The following is a 20,242-nucleotide window of genomic DNA, read 5'->3' as shown; positions in this document are numbered from 1 at the left end:
GGGTTTAGTGCTCATGACAATAAGGACTAACAAAAATCTCAAGCAGCAGGATTGTGCTGTAAATTGCTGCTGCTACATGTCAGGCATTCATACAGCAAACACATGTAACCACTGGGTGGAAGAACATCAGAAGTAGCCATGTCTGCCCTTGTGTCTGCCTTGTTTAAATAGTCAGATACAACAAGATTGAGTGATTTATACTGTGCCAAGAATCACACAGCCGTACGATTTCATTATATAGTCAAAGTACTACTCTACATAAATTGCTTAACAGGTAAACATTCTCTCAAATATTTTTCTAAAATACTTTCAGCAAGCAATTCACATTCAGTCTTTATTTGTAGCAAGGTGTTAACAGTGTCCGTTGTTGCTTCAGGGTGTTAGGGACAATCACAAGGTGATCTGTAAGGAGAAGATCAGTATGGCCAAATGTGACACTTACGTGTGTTAAGCAGCACATTTTTACAAACAAAAACTATATTCTTTACAATATCTGAAAACAGTATCCTAATAAAATGATTTGTAAAGGAATATATTTGTCTGGAGATTTCAATACATAAAATTACAAAAAAAGCAAATTCTTTTCAAAAAATTGTATATGTAACAATAGCAATAAAGGAAGACTGATAACATAACCATACTAAATAGGAAATTAGTTTCAAGGTATTGGGAAATGTAAGAAAGTCATAGGTTTAATAAAGAGGGAATGGAGTGATTTGCTATTGGGTGTCACCTTGTATTTCACTTAGAGGCATGATTTTAGAAGAAGGAAGAAGTAGAAGTAGAGGTTGCTGAGGTTTCAGATGTTGATACTTTGTTCTTCTTCCTCATTTTACTTTTAATTTTGTTCCATATGTTTGTTTCATACATTTGCATCATAAATGCGATAAAGATGATGCCTCCTACAAATACTGCTGTTACTGTGCTAACAAGATATTGTCCTGGGAAGGCCAAAGGAGCATCATCAACATAAATCTGCAACAGAAAAGGCTTAATATATCCTTACATAGTCTTAGTCCAATAATTAGTAACTAAAATATTATACAGTAAACTCTTTCATAGCTGGCAGACCTGGAACTGGGAGGTTGCCAGATATTCAAATATTCTGGATAATAGAGAGGTATATCTTGCAAAGAAAAACAAGATTAGATATTAAAAAACAAACAAAAATGTATGCAGAGTATTTTATTTACCAACAGTAGTATTGTACACTGTAAACTTATACTGCATTTGCTGTATTTACTTGTATTTACTTTCACTATGCTGTACTTATGGAAAACAAAACTAAAATTTAAACTTATGGTTAAAATGTTGGTTACCTGACAGTTCCAGATGATAGAATGCCGGATATGAAAGAGTTTACTGTATTAAAGTTTTAACACTTCTAATTTATTAATACTGTTAGGGTTCTGAAAGAGAAAAAGTGCAGGCACTTTCCCCTGGGAGATGACAATCATAGGACCCAGTTCTGTTCCACTGAAATCAGCAGAAGTTTTGCTATTGCTTCAGTGTGACCAATGTTGAGCAATGTATCAGACAGATTAAACAGTTCAGACATCATACATTGGACTATATAAAAATGGTTTAGCTTCAGATTATGCACATGCCTTTTTACTCTGATATATTAGCAAACCCTGAGAGTTTCATAGACGGTTTACTGGATCTGATCCATTCCTGGCAGAACTCCACAAAAGAAGTTATACCAGTAATGAATTTGGATTGTCATTTTTTGTAAAGCATTATTTTGCATTTGTTACACTCACAACGCTCTTTTGTACAGTATAAAAGTAAATACTTTTCTCTCACAAAGAACACTGATTTTATACATTACTATCAGAATCATTATGTCAGCTAATGAATTCAGTTTGCCATCGCTGTAAATAAGAGGCCAAAAGAAAAAAACCCATCCTCTTACAAAAAATTCTATGCTTTTAATATTTTATCAGTTGGTTAATGGTAAGATCCTCAAAGATGTGAAACATTCTCTCTCAAACAAGCATAGTAATTCTTTACACTCACTTCTCATCAAAATGGGTTCCTTGGTTAATTATATTATCTTTTTCTTCATCATCAGTTTCCTCTTAGGAGTACTGTTTAGCCTATGGTTCATCTTCACCAGATAGAGGTAAAATTACATCTTCCTGTGACTATACTAGGACTTTACAATGTGTTACTTATCCTGCATTTAAAAATACCTATTTTTCCAATATGTCATTGATGCCTGTAAAATCCTAACTATAATTCTTAAAGACATAAAAGCTGTTGCTATCTACCTAGTCCACGTAAATATTTCTAACACCCTCCTGACAATAAGGTCCGACCAAAAATGTACAGTTAGTAAATAAACCATCTTTCTGAGTATTCCATTACCCACGTTGTTTTGGGTCTCTAACCATCTTCATTGGAAGACTTGCAACACTTCCCTAAAAACCTAGTTCTTGATCAAGTGGTGCCAGGAACTGAACTCCATTAGGAACATGGTAACAAATTGTACTCATGATCTGAAAACCTCTCCGCTTCACTGTGAACCACTGATAACTAATTTCTGGAAATGGTTATCCTACTGTTTTGCACTCCCCTTACAGTGGTGGTACCATCTAGGTTGTATTTCCCTACTTTGGTTATGAGACATACATACGAAACAATATCAAAAGCTTCACTAATGTTAAGATAAACTAGCTAGTTTAATCTCATTTTGTGCATGTGGTATTTTAATTTCGATTTTTTTGTGTTTATATTCATACTTTAACCTCATTTCCACTTTTTGTAGGATTCTTCTTAAAGTTTCAGATAACTGAGGATCTTCAAGAAGAGCCAGGATGGTCTCATATCATACTTCCTATCTCTGCTAGGCACCAGGATAGTTTGATCATGTACCAGCCAGCTGTTTCAAACAGTTTTCTCCCTGTACAATTGCTTCCCATAGGATCTTACCTATCAATTCTTCCAGGCTGTGGAAATGCTACATTCCTCTTTCAGAAGGGGAACACAAGTATGGCTGATTGGAAATGCAAATCAGGTGCTGATTTACATATCATGTGCCTCATTTCCATAATGGCAGCCACTCACTGTTCCAGAAGTGCTGTTTCTGGAAAAAAAATACAAGCAGTATAGACTGGGTTCCTTTTAAAACAAACTCTGTTTTTGAAAGAACCCTTCTTGAAAAATATGAGGAAGAAAGACTCTTTTGAAAACGGGGTTTGGTTCTGAAGGAACCTCATCTACACCGTTTTGTTTTGTTTTTTTCTGAAAACAACACTTCTGGAACAGTGCTGCCATTATGCAAATGATGCATACAATATGTAAATCAGCGCCATATTTGCATTCCCCTTCTGAAAGGGGAATGTAGTGTAGCTGCAGCCCCAGTGTGCTAAAGGCTGCCTCCTTTAAATCCATTATCTTTACTGTGGTGTTTTCTTTCCTACCATTCCTTAGAATCATGAACCCTATCATTTCATGATCACTTTCACCCAAGCAGCCTTCTGCTTTCAGATTCTCAGCTTGTTACCCCCACTTGTCAAAACCAGGTCTAGAACCGCCTTTCCCTTTGTTCCTTTCTCCATCTTCTGAAATGAAACTTCTTCTCTAGTGTATTCTGAAATCTTGTTGGATAATCTGTGCCTGGCTATATTACTTGCCCTACATATTTCAGTGTGGGTGAAATCTCCTATCACCACCAAGGCCTGTGCTATTGAAGATTTTGTCAGTTGTTTAAAAAAAAAGGCTCACCCACTTATTTTTCCTGACTAGTTAGTCTATAGTAGACCCCCTTCCACGATGGCATCATTCTTTATCATTTTTATACTCACTCAGAGATTTTCAAACAATTCCGTCTCCTATTTCCGTCTCAACCTCAGTCTGAGTGTATATATCTTTGATATAAAAGGCAACACATTCTTCCTTTTTGATCTGCCTATGCTGCCTAAACTGTATCCTTTTATACCAATATTCAAGTAATGTTGGTTATCCCACCAAGTCTCTCATATACATTTTGGTGTTTTTCTCTCTCTCTCTCCCTGCCCTTAATATATCACTCACCTTCTTTGACTACTAGCCCCAGGGAGCAGGGACCATGGCTACATCTACACTACCAGATAAACTTGAATTTAAGGCAGTTAGCTCAATTGTGCCAAATGACTTCCTTCACTGTAAATACCATTAGCTCGGTTTACAGAGCACTCATATCGGAATCATGACATCGTTGAAACTGGCTGGGTGTAGTGTCAAGTTCAAATTGAAAAGTTTGAATGAAGACTGGTGTGGAAGCACCATGTCTTTGAATAGAATTCATTAGCCTCCATAGGCTGAGTGGTGCTGCTGCTCCTGGCTCCCTGCTGTGCCTGGGTCCTGGCTACGGTGAGCCAGGGGCAGCAGCACTGGTCAGTTTCCCAGCTCCCCAAAGCTGTGGGAACCTGGGAACCCGGCAGTAGTGTGAGCACTGCTGGCGGTGGGGGTGATCAGGGCCCAGGGGGATGGTGCACAATGCAGGGCTGAGGGAACTGTGGGAAGGGTTCCCACAATGCACTCCTGCAACAGTTGATGTTTGGCTATTCAGTGTGGCAGCACTAACTCGACTGTATGGACTTTGTGGGGAAGTGTGGATACTCAAAATCAAATTTATAAAACCCAGCATTATAAATCAAATTTAATAAAATTAAATTTATCTGGTAGTGTAGACGTAGCCTATATATCTATTGTACAGATTTATATATCACTCAGCATAATGGATCCTAATTTGGGCCTTTAGGTGCTAATGTTGCCCATCTGTAAAATGGGATAATGATATTGACCTTAAAATACTTTGGGCTAGTCTACACTTGCCCCCAACTTTGAAGGGGGCACGGTAATCGTGGTAACTTCATTAGGTTGGGGAATGGGTACACGTATGGCCATGTAGTGGCTATTAGGGGGCTACACTCATGCTGTCACTTCAACGTTTGACACTTGGAAGTTGCCGTGTGAGAGAATTAGCCTAATGAAGTGTTGCATATTCACCACAGCACTTCATTAGTAATCTCCCATCACCCTGATTACCATGCGCCCTTCAAAGTTGGGGCAAGGGTGGACCCAGCCTTTGAGATCTATGAATAAGCACTATAGAAGAACTCAAGTATTAGTTACATAAAACAATAAATAATGGTATGCATGTAAATGGGACCCTTTACATGTGCAACTCTTCCACACCATGTGGATAAAGGGTCAGATGCCTTAGCAATGGCATTCCACCTGGAGGGCTCTCTGCCGATGTGGGCATCTGCAAGAGGGAGGAGAACTGGAGATTGCATTAATTTGCATTCATTAACTTCCCACACCTTTTATAATCTCTTTTGAAAGGTGAATTCTGAGAAAAGATAGACCAGACACCATAGGGAGCTGGGACAGAGCTGCAAGAGTCCCAAAGCTGCTGTAGAGAAGTAATGGCTTCGTATGGATGGAACTGTGTTCCCATTTGCTTCTTGCTTTCTTCCTCTGGCTTAGGACCACCAAAAGTGGAATGGCCAGCCATATCAAGAGAGCTGAAAGTCACTTTTTATTGCCTGTACCCAATTTCTGATAATTTGCTCAGTTACTTGGAATTTGGTCATCTTTACCTGCTATTGTGGCAATTCCTATACATCTCCTTTGCTAGCCCCAGCAACTTCCACTAAATACTATGGAAATTTTGGACTTTGGGACACATCTCAGGAGGACCAGTTGTATGAACAGCAGAATGTAGCACACCAATTCTACAAAATGTGTAAATCCAAATTAAGAAGCACAGCTTTTGTGATAGTGCTATCTTTCATTTGGAATCCTGTGATCATTATTTTTAAATGACATTTGTTGATCTTATGGGCTATCTACTGTACCTGAAATTCATCAAATAGATTACAAAAGGAGACTCCAGGAATAGTTGTGACCCTGAAATGAAAAAGCTCAGACCCCTGTGAAAACAAAACAATAGCAGCAATGATGGACAGAAAAAATTTGGTTTAATTAAAGAAAATACATAGTGAAGCCTTGTTCAGCAGAAATGGACAAAGAAAATTTCAACTGGTTATTTGAAACTCTTTCACTGTTTTGCATGCAAAACTGGCCAAGGAGCAGTTAGTGAGAGACAAACCTACCTTGCTTGGACTTGCAGTATGGAAGGGACTTAAACTGGGGCCAGCAGGGGGCTGACAATCTGCCTCTACAGCATGTGATTTCTTGATTCTGGTATGTATCAACCTTAAACTGACAAAGGCAGGGGAGCAGACCATGAGATGAGTCTCTCCAAACTGCATATTTTCTTCATAGGTTGTTCCTAAAATCCAAGTGGTTGTCTATTTCCCGCCTTTGCAGAGAAGACTTGGTAGCAGGACAGCATGGGGCAATGTTCTGATTTTGATTTTCCACAGAAAAAATTGAAACTACGTTTTTTTGTAGTCAGTTTAACCAAGGTTAGAATATTTTCTTTTATTGAATTGACTCAAAACATTTCACTTCACATAAAACCATTAAACTTCATTTCCCTAGTATGTGACCTTCTGGGAATTCTAGGTTGGGTTCCCTGGAGGATTACATCTGGGTTTCACAGGGAAAGGAAATTTGGATTCAGATCAGAGCTTCCTCAAAATCATATGGTATTTGGATATGTAGTTTCAGTTCATGCCCAATGCTGTCCAAAATATTTATTTTTGTCTGAAATAATAAAACTTACATATATGTTTAAGGCCAAGGCTTCTGGATTAAACAGTGTATTGTTGAGTTTATCTGCTAAATACTCCCTCATTTTTATCATGCTTGGTGTTTTGTTGGTACCTGTAAAACAGCAGAGTAATTCCACATTTTCCCCCAAATTTTTCAAGTAATTCCAGTTTCTATGGGTAGTTGGTAATAAAGGTTCTATGACTTGCCAATAGAGGAAAGGGAGAATTTTTTTCCCCTTAGTCTAAAAGTCTACCTCAGAGGTGTCCAACCTTTTTTCATCAGGGGACACCTGGCAATTTTTTGTGTGTTTCTGGGGGGGGCAAACTCAAACTAGCCCCCCCAGCTCTAAGTCCTCACAGTGCCAAACTGCTCCCCTGCTCCCCCCCGACCTAGGCCCCCCCTCCGCAGACCCAAACCACCTTCCACTCCCAGCCCCCAGCCTTAAACCCCCTGCAGCTCCAAACCAGCCCCAGCCTTAAACCTCCCACAGCCCCAAACTGTCCCTGCAGACCCCCAGGCTTAACCCCCTTCACAGCCCCAAACTGCTCTGCTGCTGGCCCTGTGCCCAGCCAGGGTCTGCCCCTGGGGCCAGCAGTGGCTCTGCGCCCCAGTCGCTGGGGCTCTGTGGCAACTAGCCCCATGGCAACTGGTCCTGCAGTGGCAGCCGGCCCCACGGGCTGGATAAAAAGGCTCCACAGAGCAGATTCTGGCCTGCGGGCCGCCTGTTGGACACCCTGGTCTACCCTGTGTTTGATGATGACAGCCTCCTGTAAGGTGCTAAGTACCGTAGCTCCTATTTGAAAAAATGGGAGCTGGGCCACTAGTACTGTGAGAGGAGCTCTGCATCTTGTTGGATCCAGTCTTTGCATAGTTTTGATTACTCACCTTCTTTGAGTTTCTGAGCATTATACAGACTGGACAAACAGGCTAAATGTCTCCCTATGTGTTAAAAACAGATTTTTCCTCCCTTTCCTTGGAAGCTTAAAACTGCATATCGTAATCAAAAAGAGGCATCAGTCTCCACCTAGGACACCTGATGTCTGAAAACCTGTTGCTGCGGAGGACAACTTCAAACTAGAGGGCTAAACACTTCATTGGTTATATAAGCTAAGCTGTACTCCCAATATGAGCAGCATATTAAGTTGTGTACTGGGATATATGTGCTACCAGAAAGATTCTTCTGCCTGCAGCACCAAGGGTACTCTGACTCTCCTTTTCCTCTCATTTACACAGCGGAAATCAGACTTTCAGGTTTTCACCAAAATCAATAGGATTCTGATAGCTAGAGCATTCCCTGAAATGTTGGAATTATCTTATTATATACAACATTGCTTAAGCAATGCTCAGACAGGAGGCTGGTTTCCAGGTACTTTGCTACCATGTATGATCCAAACAGAAATGATGTCATGGTGATTTTGGTCAGTAGTTTAATTCTCTTAGAAATGGCAGTGGAATAGCCTAAGTAGTGCATATGTTGATTACATTCTGGGTCCTAATTTGGACAAATTTAAATCCTTCAGTTCTAATATTACTGTGCTAATTTTTATTTGATTGCAATAGCACCCAGAGAACCAAATCAGGAACAGGACCCATTGCACTAGACCCTTTACAAATTACAGATAAAGCCAGGATCCCAGCCTTGAACAGTTTGAATAATTTTTAAATTTGAAGATTCACGTGTGAAATCCTGGTTGCACTGACATCAATGTGAATTTTGCTATCAAATTCTATTAGGTCAAAACTTGAGTGGCTCCATCCTGGCAATTCCTATATCAGAAAACTCCTGTTGTCTTCAATTTGTCTGTGGAAGGAGACGGCCCTATTTGCTTCAAAGGGACTTTTTAAATGTTGTGTTGGCGGGGAGGGGGGGGTTTGAATCCTGTTCCCATTTAAGTCAACGGGAAGTGCATGGAGAGAGCCAACAAACCAGTCTGGCTGAAGTTTTACATTTTCCTCTTGCATCTTTTACTGGGTCTTTTTAACAGTGGAATGTGTTGGCTGAGACAAACCAGACAATTCTTGGTATTGTCATCCTCTGCTGTCCTACTTCACCACTGAGACAGATCTGCTACATATATCAGGATCTAAATGGGAGTCCTGGCCCAGATTTGTTAAGAAAATTGGTGAGAAAGGAAAGGCAAACTTCCAGCAGAAATGTCCATCTACAGAAAAGCCTTACAAACCTTAACACTTTTTCCTAGCCCAGTCTGCTATCAAAATTTTTTTTTCTACAAATCCTCCATCCATACCTGCAACTTCCCAGTTTGTCCTATTATTAACTTCTGTGACTGTGACAAAAAAAGGAGATACCAGTGGTGTATATCCATTCTCACTGCTAACTCTGAAATTGACTGGAAGCCTTGTAACTGGATACTTCATCCTTAAAGCCTAAAATGCAAGTTGATATCACTTTTTAGTTGCATTTAAAATGAAAGATTGTGATTGCATTGCTTCTTTAGTTCACACTTTAAAAATTCAAGCCTCACTATGGTGGGAGTATTTATCCCCAAAAGGAGCCAAGTTTACCAGGAGTCTGAGAGCTCAGTAAGCCCATCCTGATGCACCTGGAGGACATGTCAGAGTGGATTTTTTTATAAGAGCAAGCTGGGGATAAGTGGAGTCTTCTTGATAAAAGTAGAAACTAAAAGCTACAGGGGAGATCTCACAGAGCGAGCGAGAGTGAGACAAAGAGAGCGAGAGAAGAGAGAGACAGAAAGCGAGCGAGCAAGTGACCAACCGACTGACCGACTGATTGAATGAATGAATGAATGACTGACCGACCAGAAAGGAAAAGGAAGGGAGTTCCTTCTTTCTGGGGGAGGGAGATGGAAGAAAGCTAAGGGGATGGAATTAATCCCACAGGAAAGGCAGTCCTGAAGGAGTGATATTCAAGCAGACAAATGAAGAGAACTGAGAGATTCAAAAGAACAGCAGGAAGCCTGGTAAACAGGAAAAAGGCAGTGTTAAGCACTGGGAAGTAGCACTGGGGGAATCAGAGATAGGATATGGCCCAAGAAAAAAGCAGCAGCAACAGCAGCAGCAGACCTATCTAAGTAAGACAGGGTCCTCTGGACTGGAACCAAGAGTCAAGGGTGCGCTTGATTTCCTCAACCAGCCCTAAGAGAGGGGAGCACAAACCTAATACAAGAATGTTTAGCTCAGGGTGGGAAGAAGATGGAGCCTTGAGAGAGAGAAATAGTAGCCCAAGAGGGGTGTGACAAAGTGGGGGTTGTTGGGATTTTATGTTGAATGTGTTTCCTAAGCCGTGTCTGCAAGTGCCGGCTACTTCGAAGTAGCCGCGCCAACTTCGAAATAGCGCCCGCCACGTCTACACGTGGCAAGCGCTATTTCGAAGTTGAAATCGACATAAGGCGGCGAGATGTCGAAGTCGCTATCCTCATGAGGAGATGGGAATAGCACCCTACTTCGACGTTGAACGTCAAAGTAGGGCACGTGTAGCCAATCCGCATCCCGCAACATTGAAATAGCGGCCATCAGGACTGAGGGGTTGGCCATGGCGGCCATCAGCTGAGGGGTTGGGAGATGCTCTCTCCAGCCCCTGCGGGGCTCTATGGTCACCATGTACAGCAGCCCTTAGCCCAGGGCTTCTGGCTGCTGCTGCTGCAGCTGGGGATCCATGCTGCATGCACAGGGTCTGCAACCAGTTGTCAGCTCTGTGGATCTTGTGCTGTTTAGTGCAAGTGTGTCTGGGAGGGGCCCTTTAAGGGAGCAGCTTGCTGTTGAGTCCACCCTTTGACCCTGCCTGCAGCTGTTCCTGGCACCCTGATTTCGATGTGGGCCGCTTTGGTGTGTAGATGCTCCCCTGCAGCGCCTACTTTGATGTAGTGCTGCCCAACGTCGACGTTGAAAGTCGACGGCACCAGCCCTGAAGGACGTGTAGACGTTATTCATCGAAATAAGGTATTTTGATGTAGCAGTCACATGTAGACATATCTCTAGTGTCCTGTAGCAACCCTGGGTGTATGCCTCAGTTTCTCTAGGCACTGCATCAATACCTAAATGGTGATGGGAGTTTTGGGTGTGATAATTTTTGCACATACACAATGGCCATGCCTTCATAAACTCAGCCTTGGAGGGGCAGGAGTAGGAGACATGCAGCCAGATAGCACCTTTTGCTGGGAAGCGGAACAAAGGTGGGACGATGGGCTTGGTGGTTTGAATTTGAACTAGGCAGCTGGAAGCAGGCAGTTTTTGGCTGTACAGGGAAATGGTCAGGTCCCTGGCTCTGGCCTCCCTCCCCTCAACATGGATTGTACTGTCTGCTTCTGGTTTCTGTGCTAATATAAACTAATACACCTTCTGTTCTACCTGCTGGCTGAGAGTCACATCTGGCTGTGGATGGGCGTGCAGGAGTCAGTGACCCTCCCCTCACACCACTCCGTGACAAGGGGGCAAAAGGATAACTTGCACTACAACAGTTTTGGACTTTCACTTGCACTTCTGTTATATCAGAAGGTGTACACTTACAATCTGACTTGTCCAGAGGATGAATTGCTAGATGAGACCACCACAAGACTGGAATAATTTTTGATAGGGGAGCACTAGAGCAGAGAGAGCTGTTACGCCATGACCAGGTAGGAGAGGGAGTATTAACAGTGAGTCAATACTCACATACTTACGCTGATGAGCTCAGATGTCTCCTGAAGACCGTGTCTGCACTAGCCTCCTTCTTTGAAGGGCGCGTGGAAATGACATGGACCGGGGAATATCAATGAGGCGCTACCATGCATATTCAGTGCCTCATTAGCATAATGACAGCCACACGAATGTCAAAGCTCCTAACTTTGAAGTTCTGACAGACAGTCTAGCTGTGGGCGCTTCAAAATATGCGCCCAACTTTGAAATTCTCTTACTCCCAAAACGAATTGGCAATAAGGGAAATTCAAAGCTGGGCACGTATTTTGAAGCCCTCACAGCTAGACTGCTTGTCAGCACTTTGAAGTTAGCAGCTTTGAAATTTGCGCAGCCACCATTATGCTAATGAGGTGCTGCATGTGCATGGCAGTGCTTTATTGATATTTCCTGGTCCATGTCATTTAGGGGGCTAGTGTAGACACATCCTGAGAGTCATATTCTGCCCATTTTATGCATGCAATTCTTACTGAAGTCAGGAGGGTTGCCTAAACATAGCTAAGGCGAGAATTCAATCTTAATACATTATTTTCAGACTTGTCTTACAGTTCTCACCTTTTCCTTGCAGTCTGAGAAAGCAACAAAAAAGGATAGTTTTTCATTGTCATTGCAGTTACATTCTACCCGACTTGACTTGTTAACACACTGCTTATAGGCTCCAGAATTCTGTAGGAAGGACACAAAACCTGAGTTTACCTCACTTTCTTAGTTAAAATCTGAAAACAAGAGGTTTTTTAAAAAGAGAGGAAAAAACATGATTAAATAAATGCAATTACTTATCTCTGTTTATTTGAGAGAGATAAATGTGTGATTTGCGAGTGGCCAATTTGAGCGCTAGAGAAGGTCAAAATTCAGAATTTCCATTCTGTGGGAACTTCTGAGGTTGCAAAATGTGATTCAATTCCTAATCAGGGTGAAAAATTCAAAATTAGAATTTTCCCTCATATGCAACATTCAAAAATATTTAATTGGACCTTACGAAGAAATTTATTTTCATGTTGATCTTATCATTTGACTTTCATGCCACATTATATAAACAAGAGCTGGCCAGGGAGCTGAATTTGAATTTTGTGAACATTTCTGAGTTTGGGGAAAGTAGTCTTTTCTTCCACACCAGGACATAAAGTCAATCTTTTTCACCAGACTGAAATGTTGTGATATTTTCTTTTGAAACACTTAAAAAATGAGTAACTTATGTGTCATAGCTAACATGCCGTCCTGCAGTGCCTTAAAGACTAACAAATTTGAAAGACCACAACTATTGTTCTTCAGGCTGTAGCAGTGGATGTGTATTCCACTCAGATGTGCATATACAGGCTGTGTCTAAACTTTCATGCCTCTTTCGAAAGAGAAATGCAAATGAGGGAAATAAAAAATGCAAATGAGCCACTGATTTGCATATCACAGAATCACAGGGCTGGAAGGGACCTCAGGAGATCATCTAGTCCAGCCCCCTGCTTCAAGCAGGATCAACCCCCACTAAGTCATCCCAGCCAGGACCTTGTCCAGTTGGGACTTAAAAACCTCAAGGGATGGCGAATCCACCAGCTCTCTAGGCAACGTATTCCAATGCTTCACCACCCGCCTGGTGAAGTAGTTTTTCCTAATATCTAACCTACACCTCTCCCTCTTCAACTTCAGATCATTACTCCTTGTTCTGCCGTCTGACACCACCGAGAACAGTTTCTTACTCTCCTTTTTAGAGCTCTCCTTCAGGAAGTTGAAGGCTGCTATTAAATCACCTCTAAGTCTTCTCTTCTGTAAACTAAACAAGCCCAAATCCCTCAGCCTATCCTCATAGGTCTTGTTCTCCAGACCCTTAATCATTTTTGTTGCCCTTCGCTGAACCTGCTCTAGCAAATCCACATCCTCTTTATGCTGGGGGGCCCAAAACTGGACACAATATTCCAGATGTGGCCTCAACAGTGCCAAATAAAGAGGAATAATTACTTCTCTAGATCTGCTCGAAATGCTCCTCCTAATGCACCCTAGTATGCCATTAGCCTTCTTGGCTACAAGGGCACACTGTTTACTCATATCCAGCCTTTCATCCACCATAATCCCTAGGTCCCTTTCCATCGTACTGCTGCTGAGCCAGTTGGTCCCCAGCCTTTAACAATGCTTGGGATTCTTCCACCCCAGGTGCAGGACTCTACACTTCTCCTTATTGAACCGCATCAGATTTCTTTTGGCCCAGTCCTCAAATTTATCCAGAGCCCTCTGGATTCTCTCTCTACAATCCAATGAATCTACCTCTCCCCCTAGTTTTGTGTCCTCCGCAAATTTGCTGATGGTGCAATCCAGTCCTTCATCCAGGTCATTAATAAAGATGTTGAACAACACAGGCCCCAGAACCGAGCCTTGCGGCACTCCACTTGAAACAGACCGCCATCCAGATCTTGAGCCATTGACCACTACCCTTTGGGCCTGACCATCAAGCCAGCTTTCTATCCATCTTATAGTCCAAGGATCCAATCCATATTTGCTTAACTTATGGACAAGAATGTTGTGGGAGACGGTATCAAAAGCCTTGCTGAAGTCAAGGTATATCACATCCACTGACTTCCTCATGTCCACAGAGCTTGTTAGCTCATCATAGAAGCTAATCAGATTAGTCAGGCAGGACTTGCCCCTGGTGAATCCACGTTGGCTACTTTTGATCACTTTCCCCTCTTCCAAGTGCTCCAAAACAGATTCCTTGAGGATTCCCTCCATTATTTTCCCAGGGATTGAGGTAAGGCTGACGGGTCTATAGTTCCCTTGATTGTCCTTCTTTCCTTTTTTAAAAATGGGGACTACGTTTGCCTTCTTCCAGTCATATCTTATGATTCATTTGCATAATCTCTTTTCGGAAGAGATTCTTTTGAAAGGAAAAAAGCAGCCTAGATGGGTCTCTTTCAAAAATAAATCCCATCTTCAAAAGAAGTCTTCTTCCTGAAACAAAATAGGAAAAAGGGTTCTTTCGAAGATGGGGTTTATTTTTGAAAGAGCCCCATCTACGCCGCTTTTTTTCTTTTGAAAGAAACTTTTCTGAAAGAGATTACACAAATGAATCACGAGATATGTAAATCATTGCCTCATGGACATTTCGATTTCTCTCATTTGCATTCCTTTTTCAAAAGAGGAATGCAAGTGCAGACACAGCCACACAGTGTGCTGAAGACAGAGAACATGGTGCGTGAGCCCTCATTTCTCTTTCTGGCCCCTCCCAAGACTATTTAAGGGTGGAACTACCCTGATCTTCCTCAGTTCTTTTGCACTGGAAGGGATGAGGCTGTGCCATGGAATGCATGGTTGCATCCCCATCTCAAAGAACAACACTTACAGTAAGTAAATAACTATTTTTTTCCTTCAAGTGGCTGCAGACTTGTAATCTGCCCACATGAATCACAAGCAGTAACAGAAGAGGGTGGGAATCAAATGTTATTTGAACAGTAAGTGCAGAACTGACTTTCCAAAATTTGTCTCCAGCCTAGTTTCAGTTGTAATCATGTAGTGTGTAGGTTCTAAAACTGGGTGCTTTGACCCTTCAGGGGGTTGGGAGATTATTATATTGGGGGGGGGGCGGGTTTGTGAGGTACCAGCAAACACCACTTCTCCAGCATTTATAATAATGTTATGTGTGAAAAAGCGTTTATAATTTATGAGGGGAGGGGGTACACTCAGAGGCTTTCTGCTTGAAAGAGATCGCCAATACAAAAGTTTGAGAACCACTGGTACAGTGTTCGGTAAAGGTATGCAGACCAGGTAGTAACCCAGCAATAACCAACATGGAAACATCACTGACAAAGTACGGACAAAGCCACTTAGGTTTCTTGTCCAATGAGCCAAAAGCTATTGTGAAGATGTGGCCCAGTGAGCCACAAAGGCCCGTTGACAAATGATCCTGTATTCTTTGCAAACAATGTTTATCTCAGGCCTGATGAACTCCCTACACCAAACACATCTTGAAGAGTATTTATGCAAGGGGTAACCTGCCAAGCTTCTACACACAGCTTGAAACAAGACATACAATCACTGAAATAAATGTGTGGTCAATATTGAAGACATAATATAATGATATAGAAAGTATTCTTTGTGGTCTTGAAGTAAACTGTTACCCAGGGATAAAATGTCCTGGTGAAGGCACATGCAACCAGGAGGGAGTTGTCACTCTGGTCAGCCAATGATATAAGGCAAAACTCAATTGTGTAACTGTGGGATGGAGGAAGGCTTTGGATGAAAAACCATCAGAGACAATGGTAAATATTTAAAATCACCTAGGTGTAAAAAAGAACATTATGTCTGATAGGGAATCACACTGCCTGTGAGAAGAAACAAAAGACTATTCCAGAGCAGGGAGAGGAATTCTGGATCCAAGCACGGAGGAAACATCTTGTGGAGCAGGAGGGTTTTCATGAAAGGCTGGTTCCTGTAAAGGCAATCAGCTCTGAACTCTGGAGTTTTCTGGCCATTTATTTATACATGTAGACATGGCATTCCAACTTAGGAAGTCATAGCTGAAAAATAGTGTCTCCTGATTAGCAAGCTGTATGTTTTCATTTCGCTCCCTGACAGGGACAGGAAAAGGAACCAAAGTTTGCAGAGCAGGGACTTGATCCAGAGACTCCCACAGCTATACAAGTACCTCTACCACCTGCCTGCTCCATCACTCACTCACCTCATTTTTTCACCAGAACTTCCATCTTGGATTGAAAGGCCTTCCCAGCAAAAGTTGAATCAAAACTAAGATATTTCTGAGTAATCAGTCTTTCCTATTGAAAAAATCCCCAGCAGTTCTGCTGCCATTCAGTTTCCACTGTCCTTCCTCTCTATTGTTGCAGAAGCTACAGTTATATACTGCAGTTTCTGTCAAAACATGCTAATGGTGCTATAATGCTCCATATACCCTGCTGTAGATCCAATATATAGAAAAGATGATTTTACCCTGCACAATATGAAAAAGATGAAGCTGGCATATCACTAACTGTCCTATTTGTAAACTTGCTTCTCTTTGCTCTTTTGCAGCACTGGTTATTTAAAGTGAAAGACAGAAAACTGAATATTGAACAATATTGAAAGCACTCCTGACCCCAGAACATTCAGGAACAATGCAATGATTATAGAAGACTTACTTTTGATCCTGCAAAATAATCTCTCATTCTAGGTTTGCTGGGGTCAGCATTATAAAAGTTATCAGTGAGTGGAACAGCTATTCCCAGTTTAGAGGGAGGCCTGTAGTTTACCTGTATAGAATATCACAGAAGGGAGATGAATATGAATAAATACACATGCAGATGTAGTCAGAAGAACGATGCTAGAGTCCCTTACTATCTGAACAACTCGGCAGAAGAAATGTAAATGGTATTAATCACAGAAAACACAAAACAGGGCTGTTAATTTTTAATCTCATTTCTATGTCAACTGTTGTTCCAAATAGAAAAATAGCTATCTATCTTTTTAAAATATATGATTACAAGTTTAATAAAATGCATTATAAACAAAATCACCTCAAGTTTAAAATATGGACTTCTAAATGGAACATTCAGATCCTATATTTGAATGTTTAAATTGACACATATTCATTAACATTTGACATGCTTACATATTGACCCTAGTAAGGGATTTGGTTGTCTCAGACATTTAAGATACTATGCAAAGTTTTGTATACCTTGTATCTTAAATACAATTTATATTGGACAGATTTGTAATATCTTAAGTCTGCTCTGGAAATTTCAAATGATTGAAAACCCAAGTTGGAACATGAACCATGCAGCTATCTTATATTGGTGTGTTTAAGATAACCCATATTATGCAAGAGGTATTCAAAGGTCAAGTTAATATCATAACTCAGTAACTTGGTTCTCAGGTTTGCTCCGCTCCCTGATTCCAATCCCATTTCAGAGCTTCTGTATCTGTGGTGCGTAGGAATCTTGAGAGAAAATACTCTAGATCAGTGTTTCCCAAATGGCGTTCCACGGAACCTGGGGGTTCCGTGAAGTGAAAATAAGGGTGCACAAGAAAATGATCAGGGGTCAGCAACCTGCAACTCTGGAGGTCTGCATGTGGCTCTAAGGAGTCATTTGTGGCTCCAGACGCTACTGTTGCTGACTCCTCTGTGGCTCACTGCCTGGCTGCTGCTGAAACAGTAGAACTAAATTTAATTGGTTTAACAGCTGGCAGGCCAGAGGGAGGGATCCAGCCATTAAACCAACTGAATTTAGTTCCATTATCTCAGCAGTGGCAGGGCAGGGAGCTGCAGAGAGCCCCTCACTTATAAAGTAGCCAGCACATGCACAATGGGGGTGGGGCAAGGGAGCCAATGGCTATCTGGAAGGGGAGCCAGACAGGTCCTGCGTCATCCTCGCCTTTCGTTGGCTGCTACTGGCCTCTTGCATTGCCATAGAGGGCCAATGAAATCGGTGCTTCGGGACTAGAGTTAGAGGAGCACATTCATCTGCTGTGTTGGGTCAGGTAATGGGAGGCACTAACTCGGGCAGAGTTTGTTCAGGCGGGGTTAGGCTGAGAGCCTCTTTGGGTGTATGAGTTAGTCCTGGGGGCTGGTTTGGTGCTGAGTCGGGTTAATCTTCAAAGTGTGGGGGGGGTGGGTTTGGGGCTGTTTCCAAGTCATTGACAACTTGGAAAAAATGTCCCTGAATGCTTAGGAAATTAATGTCCTACTTAACAGATGATAACGCACAAAGATAGGATATTAACTTCAGACCACCAAATTACATTAGAGAATCATTCCTGTACTGCCTATCTATATGGTATGGGGAAAAAAGCTGTGAGATCACAGGTCTCATATAGCAAGTACTGAAATATCCTAGGAATCTCCAAATATGATAGATGACAACTGCCTGACTTAAACAACATGGGAGAATTCTATATTAACTGTCATCTTGGCAGCTAAAGTGTGGGGGATAGCTCACTGGTTTGATCATTGACCCACTAAACCCAGGGTTGTGAGCTCAGTCCTTGAGGACGCCATTTCAGGGGTCTGGGGCAAATAGATTTAAAAAAAAATCTGTCAGAGATGGTGCTTGCTTCTGCCAAGAGGGCAGGGGACTGGACTTGATGACCTCCCAAGGTCCCTTCCAGCTCTATGAGATGTAGATTGAATGGAAACTTAGGTAACAAGTGAGTCTAACTTGATTGTATTTGTAATATGTAACAGAAAAAAGTCCAAATTAGTTTTATGTGGTGCTTGAAAAAGAGCAGTTTCACAAAGTCAAAAGTAATTGCAAATCTAGTCACCTGGGAGAAAAGAAATAATTTAATTAGAAAAAACATTGAAACCGCTGACAAAGGAGAACAGTATAATTAATGCTGAGCAACATTGGTTCATGGAATATAGATCTTATCAGACTAAATTGATATCTTTTTAAAAATGAGATTACAAATTTGACTGATAAAGATAATTGTGCAGATGAAATACATTTAGATTCCACCAAACATTTGAGATGGTGCCATATGATTCTGTTTAAAAATACCAGAATGATAAAATATTAAAAAATACACATAGTAGAAGTTTAAAAATTAGCTAATTGATAGATCTCAGAATGTAATGGTAAATGGGGAACCATCCAATGCAGGAGTCCCTGCAGGAGTCCATTCTTGACCTTATGTTATTTAACAATTTTATCAATGACTAGGAAGAAAACAAACTCATCACTGATAAAATTTGCAAATGACCTAGAAGTCAGGACATGTCAATGCTATAGAGGAACCTGGATCACATAGTAAACTGGGTGCGAGCAAACAATATGCGTTTTAAAATGGCTAAATGTGAATGTATACATCTAGAACCAATGAATCTTGGATATACTTATAAGATGGGACTCCATCCAGCATGACCTCCATCTATATTTTTAGAGCCACTGCTTCCTAGAATAATCAGCCAAGCATGAGTTCCAAATGGCATGATGGAGACAAAAGGGATAACACAAACCTAGTATGCATAAACAGTGGTAGATTCAAGGAATTCAGTCTGTTTAGCTTAATACAGAGAAAGTTAAGGGAGGACTTGATCACAATCTGTAAATATTTACATAGGGAATAAATATTTGGAAATGGGTTCTTCAGCCTAGTAGACATAGGTATAACATGATTCAATGGCTGGACATTGAAGTTAGACAAATTCAGACTCAAAGTACACATTTTTAAAGTGATGATAATTAGTCCTTGGCAATCTAACCAAGGGTCATGGCGAATTCTCCATCACTGGCCATTTTTATATAACATTTGGATGCTTGATGAAAAGATATTCAACAACATTTGTTTTGGAGGTGTTCTTTGGCATGTTATGCAGGATGTCAGACTTGATGATCACAGTGGTCCCTTCTGGCCTTAGACTCTATGAACATTTTGATTTACTTAACATAAGCATATTTATTTATAACATAAATATGGCATATTTTTAACAAAGTATAATAATTTTTGATCCAACTTTCAAGCCCTGGCCTCTGATTTTAAATACATATTTTTGTGCACAACTAAATGCACCTACAAAAATATGGACATCAGTCTGTGTTCACTTTCTCAACTTGTGTGTGCAAATATGCATAATCCACTGTTAATTGTGACTTCAATGTCTCCAACAAAAGGGGATGCATAAATGAGGGGGAGGCTGAACAATACTTCCTTTGCATATAAACGTGATGATTATTTAGCTCTCTTACCGGCAACTGTTTTAAGAGTTTGAAACCATATGAATCTTCTGGGTCTCCATTCAGCCAGCTTTGGGCAGATATTGAAACTGGAGAAATGTAGTGCATTGACTTACTGTACGAACAACCACTCTTCAGCGTTAAAACAATTGTTGACACATCACAAACAAGTGATGCTTTTGGGACAATGACAGCTATTGAAGATTTACCCTGTCAAAGTTCGTATGGTAAAAATAAATGAGTATATCCAAAACATACACAGAATAACA

The 20,242-nt window shown here is 41.2% G+C and overlaps 1 protein-coding gene across 1 annotated transcript in view; it reads right to left on the bottom strand.

Moving 5' to 3' along the window:
- Nucleotides 1–366: 366 nt before the first annotated feature.
- The window catches only part of CATSPERB (catsper channel auxiliary subunit beta), a 59,448-nt gene continuing 39,572 nt past the window's right edge, over nt 367–20,242 (bottom strand). The window contains exons 20-27 of the mRNA XM_074997481.1: nt 19,986–20,183; nt 16,440–16,550; nt 11,881–11,991; nt 8,922–9,060; nt 6,683–6,783; nt 5,850–5,924; nt 734–975; nt 367–402 (exon numbers count right to left, since the gene is read on the bottom strand). Of these exons, the coding sequence (XP_074853582.1) occupies nt 760–975; nt 5,850–5,924; nt 6,683–6,783; nt 8,922–9,060; nt 11,881–11,991; nt 16,440–16,550; nt 19,986–20,183 (951 nt within the window). The 3' untranslated portion in view covers nt 367–402; nt 734–759. The remainder of the gene's footprint in view (nt 403–733; nt 976–5,849; nt 5,925–6,682; nt 6,784–8,921; nt 9,061–11,880; nt 11,992–16,439; nt 16,551–19,985; nt 20,184–20,242) is intronic.

The sequence above is a fragment of the Carettochelys insculpta genome, chromosome 6, assembly GCF_033958435.1.
Source record: "Carettochelys insculpta isolate YL-2023 chromosome 6, ASM3395843v1, whole genome shotgun sequence".
NCBI classification, from domain to species: Eukaryota; Metazoa; Chordata; order Testudines; family Carettochelyidae; genus Carettochelys; species Carettochelys insculpta.
This window is presented reverse-complemented; position numbering and strand designations above follow the sequence as displayed.